Below are 14,669 nucleotides of genomic sequence, written 5' to 3' on the forward strand. Positions count from 1 at the left end.
AATAAGTGGTAAGACCAAGTGTCGTTTTCCCAAGAGATTCACGACACTAAACAGTCGTGCTTTTGTTTAACCAATTAAGACTATAAGAACAATATTTTGGGGTTTTTGAATGTAAAACTATAAAAGTAAATATGCATGCAATTTGATCAATTGAGGCTAAACACAAAAGGAATGGATGATGTTGATAATATGAGATGAATATGTTATTAGGGTTTAGATTTCACCTAATCACTCTCATGCATAAATGAACTCATCTTCTTCATTAATGTTAATGCTACTCTCTAAAACACTTAAACCTGATGTCTCGGTAAATAAGTCTATCCTTAATTACGAGTAGAGCTGTCAAAATGGGTAATCCAGCTCGACCCGACGCGACCCACCACGGGTTAGTGGGTAAACGGGTTGACTCACTGACCCACTTAATTACAATTTTTTCTTAAATAAAAAAAAGTTACAAACTTTCTAAAATTCAAACCTAAACAAATTTCACTTCCAAATTTCACTCCCAACATGGATATTTAATTAATTTTGAAAATAGAGAACCTAAATAATTTTTTCAAGCAAAAAATAATAACAAATATTTTTTTTTATAAAATTAAAATTAAATTTTAATAAAATACAATTAGGTAGGTGGGTTAGTGAGCCAACTCGGCCCACCACGGGTTCAACCCGCATGAGCTGGGTTTAAATGAGCCGGGTTGAAATCTGACCCGCATAAAAAAAATACAATTTTTTCAAACCCAATCCGGCTCAAACCCATGGTGGGCCGGGTTGACCCGCGGGTTGTGACCCATTTTGACAGCTCTAATTACGAGTTCATACAATTCCTAGCATCCCTAATAATTAATTCTGAAGCACAGGAGCTTAAAGGCAATCGGTCCTCCTATCCCTATGTCTAGGTAATATTTCTCCTGAGAGAATTCCCTCATGTCTAGATCTACCCACATGTGTTCATATAGGTAAAATCAATGATCATGCAATTGAATGAGTTAAACAATGCAAGCATAAAGTATAGAGGAAAAACCCTAACAATTAATGAAGTAAAGCATTTGCAATATAAATCAATTCAAATACAAGAGAGTTTAGAGGTTACGTCATCCCCAATAACAAATGAGATTAGTTCTCCACTATCATGAAGAAACTAGATGTACAATGGAATGAAAGAGATAAAAACCCTAGAAAGAGAAGAGGAGAGCTCCTGCATCCCCAAATATGCCCCCAAAGGGGTCAAAAGTGTGTTTCTATGCTTAAGCCATCAAAAGATCCCTTCTCTGGTTCGTCCAATTCTATTTATAACTCAGAAAAATAATAGAAAAATCGGCCCAAGCCCAAGAAACTGGCGCTCAGTGCTGGACTACAGCTCAACGGTAGGTGCGACACCCAAAATGGTGCCCAACGGTGGTGAGCAGGCAAAAAACAGAAAAAACTGGCGCTCAGCGCTGGGTCACCGCTCAACAACACCTACGACACAAAACTGCACTCTGGTTGACTTTTCAACATTCTGGTTGACTGATTGACTTTTATGGTTGACTGGTTGACTTTTCTGCATTCCAACTCCTTGATACTTCAACCCTTCTTTCAAATCATTCAATAACCTACAAAATCAAGGGAATTTAGTGATAAAATGATAAAGCATATCCTCAACTCTCTTATTCACAAAACTAAAGCAAAATCATGAATCCAAGCAAGTTTCTATGTCGAAAAGGGTGCATTAAGTATAAAAATAACAGTTTTTCAACCGTTATCAGGGGGTGAATTGGATTTAAACCTTTTTCGAAAATCTTATTCAAATATTTAAAGAGTTCTTGAAAACTTGAAATCAATAACCGAATATTAAATGAATAAAATAAGTAAAGAAAATGTAAAAGAAAGATCAAAGAACACCAAGATTTATACTGGTTCAGCTTACCAAAAGCCTACATCAAGTCTTCTCCCAACAACCTGAGTTGAGAGGCTTTCCACTAAATCAAATTTGAGTTGAGAATACAATGAAACTCTCAATTTCTATCCTCACCACCCTCAAATCAGATTACAACACAAATAAGAGAGAGAAACACTCATTCTCACCCAATACAGGAGATGAAAACCTTGAATCTCCAACCTGGCCAACTCGTACAGGTGCTACACAATGTAGAAACAATGATACACTGATCATAACACACTCTTCAAGTGTAGATGTATCAGCAATAATGAAGTTCACTTGATCGTGAATGAATCTTTGAATGTATGATCACCAATGAAGCATGAAATCCTCCAAGAAAAGTTCTTGAGAGACGCTATACACAAAACGAAAAAAGTATATCAGTATTTGAAAATTAAAGTGTTAATGAAACAAGTCTCAATTATGTAACTTATGTATGTAACAAATTATGCATATCTCTTTGTTTTAATCGATTATGTAACTTATGTAATCGATTATAATAGAGTGATTTGCTCTTGTTTAACTTTCTAAGTGTTCTAGACTGTTCTAATGGATTATACCACTTATGTAATCGATTATAATTACTAGAAACTAGCTTTTCAATCTGTTTTAGGCTTATCTCACCAATCATGAATGGATTAAACCATATAGCACTAACATGTTAATGATTTAAACATTTGTTATGACATTTTGTTGTGCAAGAATGATTGAAACCATTTCTAATCATTTAAACCTATTCATCATCATATACCAAAATGTATAGAAGCTAGGCTCCCCCTATCAACATATATTACTTGAACAATTTGGTGCACTTGTCAAAAAGTTAACACTTACGCAATAAGTAGACTGAGTAGGTACACTCAATGTTTTAATCAAGAACATTATGATGTAGTTACAAGGCTTATGAGATATTTAAGAGGTTTAATGCATTATGATATTGAATATAGTGAGTTTCTTGATATACTAAATGGGTATACTAATTTTAATTGGATCTCTGATTAAGTTGAGACAAATCCACTAGTGGTTATGTATTTACATTTGGGGTTGGTGCAATTACATGAAGATCAACCAGACAAACCATTATTGTAAGATCAACAATGAAATCAAAGTTTGTTGTGTTAAGACAAGATTCTCTAAAGAAAAAAGATCATTTAACATTTCCTGTTTTGAAGTTTAACAACGTTGAACTAAATAAGTGTTTATTAATATAAACCGTCTATTAAATAACGTTTTGCGAAAACAAGGTTTTCTAGCATATATCATCTAACAGACAATGTTTCACAAACAATGTCTAACAAAAGGAAACATCTAAGTGTACGCTTAAGAAAACACTAAAGCTTAAAATTTTATATCTAATTAGTGTTGAATAGATAAGAGTTTAAAGAAAAGAATCATCTAAGAAAATCTCGTTCAACAATGCAAAGAAACTTACAAACAATTTTATAAAATAAGTGTTTAACGTTTTACATCATCTAAAGATCATATATTAAACACTTTGCTTCCTAAATGATGTTTCTATCAACGAGCTGACGTGTGCCAAAATGTTTTAAACGTGCATTATGCCTAAACGATTACCAACGTTTAAAACATTTATTGCATGTACGAAAAGTATCTCTTTGTTGTATGTTTTGTTCTCTTTATCTATGCAGATCATGAAAGTAGAAGACCTTTACTCAAATTCCTGCGCAAAATCAATAAAGACGTTAAGAGATAGGAGAATGTTTTATAAATGTTTTCTTAAAACTTGTAAGATCTATAGAATCATGCAAGCTACTTTTGTCAAAGCTCTAATAAAACATAGTAGCTCTACAACGTAGAGTTGAGTCTGACTACCTACCTAAAAAGGTTATGAAGTCTAAATGGAATTCAACTCTCTATCTAACAAATATTTCTTGAAGAAGGCTATATACAGATGATTGCATGAAGAAAAGGCAAGAATAATAAGTGCATATAAACAAGCTTGTTGTTACATTGTCTCTCATTCTCTACATCGTCTAATGCTTTCGTTTAAAAAGAAAATATTTACAAGTATTTTAGATTTGCTTTGTATTGAAAACTTATTCTCTCTTCGAGGGTTATGAAATTTTTATCTTGTTTGAAAAACCTTTTTGGTTGTTTTGTAAATTTAGAAATGAATTAAAACACTTGGTGTTTAAATTAGTTGAGTTAAACGATCTAGATAGTTGACTTATGTGGAGACTAGGAGTGGTTAATACTCTTTGTAAACTAGGAGTGATGAACTCCTGTAATCTTTGTTAAAGATCAGTGGAACCCCTTAAGAGGTCTTAAGGAAGAATTAGACGTAGCTCAGGTTGGAGCGAACCAGTACAAAAATATGTGTGTTATTGCGTTGCTTTATAAACATTTTCCTAAACGCTCTTTTAAACACACAATAATCTAACAACTATTGCATACCGTCTAACCCGTAAAATAGTCATTAAACATTATTTTGTGTAAAAGTTTTAAAATACTATTTAACCCCCAACCCCAATTTCTAGTTTTTTCCTGTGTTTCATGTTGCTTTTGCTTGAAATGACTAATAGTGAAGCTAGGTGGTTGAAAAAATTCTTTGCAAACATTCCACTTGGAATGAAATCAACTTCATTTATTTGATTGCCAATCAATAATAACTATATATAAAAACAAAACTTACAATGGAAAAAATATTCATATACAATTCAGACGTAATTTAGTGAAACAATTGCTAAAGAATGGAACAATTTTCATTGATTATGTGAAGTCATAACGAAATTTAGTAGATCCTCTAACAAAATCCTTAGGGAGAAAAATGATTTTAGAAACATAGAGGAGAATGAGACTCAATCCACTTGAAAACAAACAAGTGATGGTAACCAAACTTTTGTGATTGGAAATCCTTTGAATTAAGCTCATATGGGTAAAATCAAGTTACTTCTTTGTTCTGCTGACACTTAAGTTGATTTTAAATTAATTATGCCCATTTCTATGGTATGTGTGTGAAAAATATTAAATGCTAAATTCCTAAGAGGTAAACTTTGTAATTAAAATTTTGTCTAGTTTAAACAAAATTTTTAATGACTTTCATATCCCTTATGTGCGGTGTATGAGTTGCAACGTACACTTGATGAAATCATTTATATGAGTGTCAAGTGTGGACGCTTGTATGAGATCTTGGAATGACCTTTAGATCACTCATGGATATCGCACATACCTATGATCTAGTAAGCACAACACAATGATAACAACAAGAATTATGAGGATGTATTATGATTGATAAACCACTAAGACACACTAAATGTTTTTTGTTCATCTATCATGTTATACCAACTACTTAGTATGTTGGGTTTCTCAATCTAGAATTGATTCATGTAGCTTGCTATACATCTTATGTGAGACTCAATTTTTTTTTCTTTCATTCGTTCCTTTCTTACCTTTTGCAATATGTGAAGGATTATTGTTGAAATAAGTTATTAAAAAAGTGGCAATCATACGCAACTATAGGTGGAATGTTGTTGCATCCCTTTGTGTGCAAATGCTCCATGTTATATGTCAATTATTATGTATTGCAAATCTTTAAACACAACTTGCTATTCTTCTTTTAGAAGCTCCTGTTTTTCATATCATGAGATTTTTTTGCGTGATTAGAGGGCTCCTTTAGTTGATGACCACAACTCCCTTCCGTATAAATAGATCTTTATTCCTTCTCCTCCTCCAAAAATTTACTTTATTAATTCATCTTTTGTCTGCTTCTCCTCTCTTTTCTTCTTTTATTGTCATGAGTTTGTTTATTACTCTTAAGATGTTTCTTCTTAGTTTTGAGTTTTTGATTTTATAGTTGCTGCCATGTGTATTAGTTGTTTTTTAAAATAAAAAAAATAAAAAGTAATTATTTATTATCCATAACTTTATAGTTGAATGTCATCTACTTGCAACATCTTGATAACAAATTTCTTTTGCAACTTTCACTTATGTTTTTAATAACATATTTTCTTTGTGTTAAAAGTAATGATTATTATTTCATGTTAAAAGTTATTAAAAAATATTTTTGGTGGAGATCCGTGAAATATTAACTATTACTTTTAATAGAAAGAAAATATTATTAAAAATATAAGTAAAAATTGTAAAAGAAATTTGTTACTCTGTAGATGACATTAATGATCTATTAAATGATAAATAACTACATTTTTTTATTTTAAATTAAATGTTAAAATTATTAAAATACTCTTGGGTTTAAAATATGTTTGTTTTAATAAGATTTTTTTATCTGTCAAAACTTGATAACTTTACTAAAATGTATCAATTGAAAAAAGACCATGTATATAAAATTTTAAGTATTGTTTTAAAATATAAATATATTTTATATATTTGTTACCTCCTAAAACTTTTATATAACTATATACAAGTTTTAACATTTTCAAAATATTTATCGAAGATTCGTCACTAAAAAACTTACCCAATAAATCATGGTTAAATCTTTACACAATAAATCATGGTTAGATGTTTAAAGACAATGGATATGTATATCTTAAAAAGTATATAGTTTTAAACCAATAACAAAATAATAATATATCTTCCTAATATTTTGAAGTTATTATTATAAGAAACCCTTAATATTGAAATCTTAATCGATATCAGATATAAGCAAATTACATTCAACAACTATAATAAATAAAGATAAAAATAGTTGCTTTTAGTCATGAGATAAAAGTGGATATATAATTCATGTGTTTCCATTAGTATATATACTGCTAGTAACTCATTTAATTTTACGTATCATAATAAAAGTTCTTATTTATAAATTTTATTAAAAGTGTTAATTAATCTGTTTTTACAAACGGAGATAAATTCGCCGAAAAAAATCAGGGTCGAAATTCACGAAATAAAAGGAAAACAAGAATGCAATAAAATGTTAATTCCTGACAACACGATACTTTCTAACAAGCAAACGTTTTTTAACTGTTAAATTTTATTTTTCTTTATATGTTATTCATTTTCAATAATTTAATTAATAATTATCCTTCATATTTAACAGTAATTATTATGCTCATATATATATTATGCTAATTTAAGTCATAAAGTCACATTTATTCATTTTCACATATTTTTACACAGTTTATTTAATAATTATAAATATTTCTTAGATTACACAATTCTAGATCAAAATAGATTTTGTTTAAATCCGACCATCTCTTACACAACAATTAGTAAAATACAATGAAAAATTTCAATCTAATAAAGTTAATAATAATTAAATAGCATTTAAAATTTAAAATGATGAATTCAAAATTTAAAATGAAATATATCCGCGAATATTAGTAATGGTGCAATTTCTTGAAAGGTCCCACGTTGAATTGAAACAGGACGCTAGCATGGAAGAAGGGACAAGAGAATAAGAAAAGAAGTTTGAAACCAAAAACGTTGGGCTTGGTCCGATAAAAGCACATGTGTGAATAAATAAACCGGGTTTTTGGTTCATCTAAAGAACCGAACCAGAACAAAAAGAACAAAGCTTTATTCCCATGAACAAGAAACAACATAGAAAAGTTCGCCTATATATATATATATTCAATATTTTCAGCTTCGCCTTCGACAGAGATCTCACTCAACTCAACCGCCTCCACTCTAACCAAACCATCTTCTCTGAGCCATTCATCGCTCCCTCGGAGGTACCTCTTCCTTTCTTTCCTTCCATTTTCCTTTTAAAATTATTGTATACGTTTTCCTAAGATAGTTTCACTATCGATTTTCGTATTCTTCTCTGATCCATTTTTACCTTATCTCAGTGATTAATCTCTCAGTTCCTTTTTTTCTTTCTATCTCTGTTGTTAGGTTTTAGTTATTATACGTTTTTACTGTATCTTGATGCTTGATTAGGGTTTGGTTGTTAGCCTGGTCTGTTTGTGATTTAGGGTTTGTAAATGGAAAAGGTTTAAATAAAAATCGTGTGTGTTAGTCTCTTTTAGATGCTATTAATATTATTTTAGTTGTTTTTTTATTTAAAAATACATGATTGAATGTTTGGAATGGTCGTTGGCTGTGGCTCGTGTGTTTTGTATATATGTTACTTGTTAGGATTGAAGGTGCTGTCTTGGCGTTGGTTTTATTAACGAGGGTTGTGGTTGATTGCGTTTTGGTGTTGTGCGTTTATTCTTTGAATGATTATTTGTTTTTTTTTTTCTCTTTACTATGGTTTTCCGGAATAGTCGTGTATTTGCTGTCAAGACTAATCTTGTGTTGTCATGTTGTAGAGATGGCAGTGTCGGATGGATCACCAACCCCTCAGATGGTTGGGAATGCTTTTGTTGAGCAGTATTACTCTATACTGCATCAGGAGCCAGACCAAGTTCACAGATTTTATCACGAGTCTAGTGTCCTGAGTCGTCCTGAAGAAGACGGTTCCATGACAATGGTGACTACTACTGTGGTAAGTACAAGGGATGGAGTGTTAGTTCTTGCAAGGGCATGTGGAGTTATGTAATTGCAGATTTAGCACGGGCTTAATGCGGTTTGTTTTGAACTACTCTAATTTATCATTTACCAAATTGTAATTGGTGAACTAGCCATTTTCTTTTTCTTTTCAAAATGTGGTTACTTGTATAAACACAAATCAATTTAAATATATGGAAATCAACTTTGGGTTATCTGCATTTCATGAGAAGTATTGTGCCATTTTTTTTTTTAATTTTGTAGTATATTATTAATTATTACCAAGCATAGTCAGCAAGAGAAACTCGGGAGTTTACCCTACTACCACCACTTGCCTAACCTTTAATTTTATAGCTTCTCCTGTCAAAGACCAAAGGAGTATGTAACATTCTTTGAAATCACTGTACCGTGTTAGTTGATCCATGCTGGCAATTCCTTTTTTTAGTGCCCATGCTCATGTTTATCTGAGTTTATTGGGAACACATGCCCAAATGTTGTGTTATTTTATTTCCTTGACTAATATGTATTGTAACAAATGATTTAAAATCCACTGATTCAAATGATATTACTCTTCTATGCTACAGGAAATCAATAAAAAGATACTCTCTCAGGATTACACAAGCTTTAGGGTAGAAATTCTGAGTGCTGATGCCCAACCTTCACACAAGGAAGGCGTAATAGTTGTAGTGACTGGCTGCTTAACTGGAAGTGACAATCTGAAAAGGAAGTTTACTCAGTCCTTTTTCCTAGCTCCACAGGACAAAGGCTACTTTGTTTTGAATGATATTTTCAGATATATTGACGAGTATAAGTCAGTTGATATTGAGTCTGTGCCTGTGAATGATGCTGATGAGAGTGCTCCAACAGATTCTTTTACCCCTGAGCCTGGTAGATCTTCTGCTTACAACTTCTGGTTATAAATATACCTCCTAGTCCTGTGACTTTCATTTCCTTCTTCTAACATTTTACTTTTTGCTTGTTACAAGATTCAATATTTTTTTTTTGTAATTTTTGATTGTGAATAGAGGTCATTCAAGCTGCCGAAGATGTTCCAAATAGCCAAACTACTGTTGTTGATGATGACATTAGTGTCAGCAAAGATGTCAGCCAGCCACTGGAGAATGGAAAATTATCAGTTGCTGAAAAGATGGTTCCTGTCAATCATGTTAAAGAATCCAGTCACCTGGAACATCATTCACATGCTGAGAAAGCTGCTTCTAGTAACTCACAGGAGGAGACTCCAAAGAAGTCTTTTGCATCAATAGTAAGTTTTAATTATTTGTTTTTATGCCATCAATGTACTTTTCATAGTGTCTGACCGTATTTCCTTTATGCCAACAATAGTAAATTTTAATTATTTTTGTACTCTCATTGTACTTTTTATGGTGTCTGACCATATTTGCATTTATTAATCTTAGGTGAATGCACTGAAAGAAAATGCTGCTCCCTTCCATATGAGGGCTTCCCCTGTGAAAGCTGTAGAACAGCCACGTGTTCTCAGTATACCTGCATCGGAAGCACCAACTCCCAGTGTTGAGAGTCCAACCGAAAAGAACAATGAGAATGGAGGTGGTTCCTATTCTGTGACTAGATTGGTTAATTATGAACTGAGTTTGTGATTATAGTTGATCCAGATGCTATATAACTTTCAAAATCTATGTTTCACAGGCAAGGCTTATGCGATATTTGTTGCAAATTTGCCCATGAATGCCACAGTAGAACAGCTGGAACGTGTTTTCAAGAAATTTGGGCCCATTAAAAGGGATGGAATTCAAGTTAGAAGTAGTAAGGTTAGTCTGTTACAAGCATTGTACTTTCAGTTACTTCCCAAGCGATGATACAATGCTTTGCCCTTCTTTCCAGCAACAGGGATCTTGTTTTGGGTTTGTGGAGTTTGAATCTGCTACTTCAATGCAAAGTGCACTTGAGGTACGGACACATACTTGAAATCTCCCTCTTTAGATTGCTAGGATATCTATTTAGATTTGGATTTGATGAAAATGAGTTTCTTGATGATAATGTTGCCTTCTGTAATTATATGCTTAGCCTTTGCCCATATGGAGGCGTTGTCTTTGAGGTGTTGTAACATGATTCCAAGTTCATTTTCCTTTTGAAAGTCCCTTGCCATTTAGTCGTCTTTGTTCTTTGGCAAAAGCATTATTTATTGTAAGTGTTTTACAGTTGATTTCATGAGCTTTTTTCATTTAATTATAGTGAAGTAGAGAATATATCTGGGGAGGACATCTGGCAATTGATGGGTTATCGGGGTTTAACATGCTTGAGGAAAATTGAGGGTTTCAAGTTGTAATTTTTCTTCCTGTATTGTGTGTTGGATCCTATTAAGAATTTGATATTAGTTATTTGCTACTGATCCTTGGGTTGTTTGTTGGCGCTTATTCTACAAAAGCGTGTTAGCTGGATTTGTATTTTGGCTTAATTTTGCATGTTTGTGGTTATCCTGTTTTATTTGTCCTACATCTGTCAGCTATATTTCTGTGTATTATTTCAGGCTTCACCTCCTGTCACCTTGGACAACCGAAGGCTTTCAATTGAAGAACGAAGAGGCAAGCCAGCCTAACATTTCATCTCAAATTCAAACATTTTTAAATAGTTTATTGATTTTGTTTATTATTTGCCACGACTGCAATGTCTAATTGATTTATGCTCTTAAGTATGCTGTTCCAGTTACTTGCTTTCCACCTTTAGATTCCATAAAATAAATGAAAGTGTTCATAAAATTGCTAGGGATATAGATTCTTGCAAAAGGTTCTTATGTGATATTGCAGACATGTCACAGGTTCACTGTGCTCAGGACCCTTTGTTCTGTGAAATGTGTATTTTTGTTTGTTGCAGCTAACAGTGATGGTTATTATGTCATTTGTATTCTTGTTTGTTGCAGCTAACAGTGATAGGGGGAGATATTCATCGGGAAGGGGTGGATACCGGAATGACAGAAATGATAACTTCAGGGGCCGTGGCAACTTCGGAGGTGGTGGCGGCCGCGGTGGCTATGGAAATAGGAATGATAATTTTGAGAAGCGTGGTGAGTTCACTGGCAGGCCTAGAGGAGGCAACAATGGTGGTGGGCGTAACAATGGAGACGTTGTGGCAAGGAGTTATCAGAATGGAGGAAAAGTCACTCGTCAACCAGTGAAAGTTCAGTGAAGTACTTCATTTTGTTGGGAATTGAGTGACAACGGCATTTACTTATAGACAGCGGCATCTAAGGATTTTGGTTTGCAACTGCATCATTTAGAGTCTTTTTTTTTTTTTTCTTTAATAGCTGCCATGATCCCTTCGTACAAGAGTTTTTCTGTTAATTCACATAATTCCCCATACCTACTTCCCTTCACTTTCATTTTTTCCAATTTTGTTACATTTTGTATCTATTATTCCGGAATAATTGTTTGGATTCGGCTACAATTATATGCCATTTTTTTTTATAATTCTTGTATGCTTTGTTTGTTTGTCTTTTTCAACTCGGTTCTGTTTGTTATATCTGTCATTTAGATAATGTTGGGTATTGAGAAATTTTCATCGTCATTAGATTACTTTGTTGGCTATTACTTCTAAAAATAATATTTTCGAAAATGTAAAATGTGTGTAGTTGTATAACTTTCTTGAAAATGTTTATGGGGAAAGTTTTATAATCTTAGAAAGTTCTGATAGAATTTTAATTGTTTGATGGAACTATTTATCACGAAACATTAAAATGCTTATCGGTTAGTGTGATCTTCGTCACTTTGTTCGAATTGACATTTTTTTTTTCTTTTTACCCTAACTCTGTCTCTCTCCTAATGAAGTTTTCAGTATCGGGAAATATGCATATTCTGCAACTGGAAGGTTACCTTTGGCTTTTCAATGATTGAAAATCACTTATGTTTACGTGCACCATATAGACAAGGAAAATCAAATGCGTTTGAGCCGTCTTTATTTTTATTTTACATGAACTAGTCCACCTTAAATACAAGAGTGGGTGTTATTTTGTGGCAACTCACGTAAATGCAATCATGCATCTAATCCAACAGTATAAAATAACATTAATCCAACGACTGTTTTTCAACACAATTGCTTGGAATGAGTTTCAAGACATGCAAACAAACTGCCGCATAGCCCAAATAACAGTAATAACAAACAGTTCAGAGCATGTTATAGTGTTAATTATTCGTCTATTAAGGAACAAAGTTTGCTTAAGAAAATGAAAGTAATTGGATTTTATGTATTCTGCTAGTTAAATAACCTGATACATAAAAAGTGTGGATAAAAGTTTTTGGATCTCATCAATGAATGAAACAAATCTGATATGGTAGCAGCTGAATTCGAAGAACCTAACTTATTGAATTAGATTCATGGTGAATTAAACTCTAATTAATAATGACAAGCAAGTGCGAAAAAAAAGTAATAAAATATATTTGACAGCGCACTTCCATCAAACTTTTACCAATAAAATCAAATCCTAGAATCTCATAATGAGAAACAATATTAGTTGTGTCGCAAGGTTCCTCACTTCTCACGCATAAAAACAATTATGGCCACTAACTTGCAAGAGAAGGGAATTTGGTTAGTGTTTGCAAAGAGAAGTTTTATCGGCTTCTTTTTTTTGGTTTTCCATCTTGGGTGCCTTGGTGGGAGTGATAGTTTTTTCCTTCTTGATTATGCCATATTGTTCCAACTTAGCTCTTCAATGGAGATGTTGTCTAACTTAAGCACCAAAAGTAATGTAAACAATCTAAATTTCTAAACAAAAAAGTGTGCATAAAATGCAATAGAAATAGGTTTCTATAACAATAAAAAAATATAACAAATGATTTCTAAACTAAAAACAATACTAAAAAAAAAGAGTAAAAACATTGAAATAAACATGAAAAAAAAGTACAAAAATGAAAAATAAACAATAAAACTTCCTATTCAATACTTGAATCCTATAATGTATAATAAGCTAACAAAATAGTTTGATTTAGGTCTTTTGCTTCTATTTATTATATTTGATTTTTATCATCTTTCCAACAACTTGTATTAGAACTTCGGTTAGGAGTTTTAGTTTGTATTTTGAAGATGAAAAATAGTGATGGTGTTGAAACAATAATGAAATTAGATTTTATCAATTATTGAATATGAAAACTTCATATGAAAGATATATTATTTTTTATAGATCCTTATGATCTTATATATTGAGAAATAAGGTGTTAAACCAACAAATAAATATGAAGAAGATTGGAAAAAAATAAGTAGAAAGACCATTGACATGATTAAACAATGGATAAATCAATTTATTTATCCTCATACAATAGGTGAGACTCTTGTTTACAACTTATGAAAAAGATAAGTGAGTTGTTTGAATGTAAACATTCCTTAAACAAAACATTCTTTATTAGGAAACAAGTAAACTTGAAATACAAGGATGGTTTCTCAATAGGTGAGCACTTGTGTAGTTTTTAGAATATAGTAAATCAATTGATCACCATGGAGATTGTATTAGAGGACGAGCTACTAACATTGTTATTACTTAGCTCGTTACTAGACACTTGGGAAACAATGGTGCTATCTCTAAGTAACACTGCTCTTAATGGAAAAACTGACTTTTGACATGGTTAAAGATAGTCTCTTAAAAGAAGAAACTATAAGGAAGGGTAACAACAAGGATATTTCCTATAATCAAAATGAAACTTTATTATGGAGTCAAGAGGAAGAAATTCACAAAGGCCGTTCTCAAAGATCCAATGATTGTAGCAAGTTATGACTAAAGAAAGACATAATATGTTTCCAATGTAATAAACTAGACATATGATTAAAGAGTTCATAATCCTCAAGCGATAAAGATCAAGGGATAGAGGAAACAATAACAATAGAGGAGAAGATAAAGACAAGTCCACCGCTATAGTTGTTTTTGATGGTGAAGTTATCATCTTTGATGAAGATGACTCTATTAATCTCATATACCAAGAGTATGAATGGGTTATTGACTCTACAACCTCATTTCATATTATGCCCAACCATGATTATTTTGCATCCTATATTGTTGAAGATTTTGGGCATGTGAAGATGGGAAACCAAGGGGTAAGCAAGGTTGTCAGCATTGGAGAAATCTGGTTAATACCGAATGCAAGTTCCATTTGAAGAACACCAGACACATTCTTGACATTCGCCTTAGCTTGATCTCTATACAACTATTTGATGAAGATGATTATCGTAATTCCTTTCATGATGAAAAAATGGAGGTGCATTGAAGGGAAAATGGTGTTTGGAAAAGGAGAGAAGTAAAATACTCTCAAGTGAATGTAATTGAGGATTGTTCTATGAAACTCTGACATAAACGACTTAGTCACTTGAGTGAAAAGGGTCT

At 32.3% G+C, this 14,669-nt stretch overlaps 1 protein-coding gene across 2 annotated transcripts; it reads left to right on the forward strand.

The window, feature by feature from the left end:
• The first annotated feature begins 7,413 nt into the window (after window positions 1–7,413).
• LOC106769413 (putative G3BP-like protein) lies at window positions 7,414–11,772 on the forward strand. 2 transcript variants are annotated; one of them, XM_014655022.2, is made up of 9 exons: window positions 7,414–7,566; window positions 8,149–8,324; window positions 8,911–9,214; window positions 9,352–9,590; window positions 9,745–9,895; window positions 9,995–10,116; window positions 10,190–10,255; window positions 10,836–10,890; window positions 11,226–11,772. In XM_014655022.2, exons 2-9 carry the CDS (start codon window positions 8,151–8,153, stop codon window positions 11,489–11,491), a joined length of 1,377 nt encoding a protein of 458 aa, XP_014510508.1. In that variant the 5' UTR covers window positions 7,414–7,566; window positions 8,149–8,150; the 3' UTR covers window positions 11,492–11,772. The 2 variants fall into 2 exon arrangements, with proteins under 2 accessions (XP_014510508.1, XP_014510509.1); XM_014655023.2 differs by having other exon boundaries at window positions 10,196–10,255.
• The last annotated feature ends 2,897 nt before the right edge of the window (window positions 11,773–14,669 follow it).

Source organism: Vigna radiata, chromosome 7 (genome assembly GCF_000741045.1).
Source record: "Vigna radiata var. radiata cultivar VC1973A chromosome 7, Vradiata_ver6, whole genome shotgun sequence".
Lineage (NCBI taxonomy): Eukaryota > Viridiplantae > Streptophyta > Magnoliopsida > Fabales > Fabaceae > Vigna > Vigna radiata.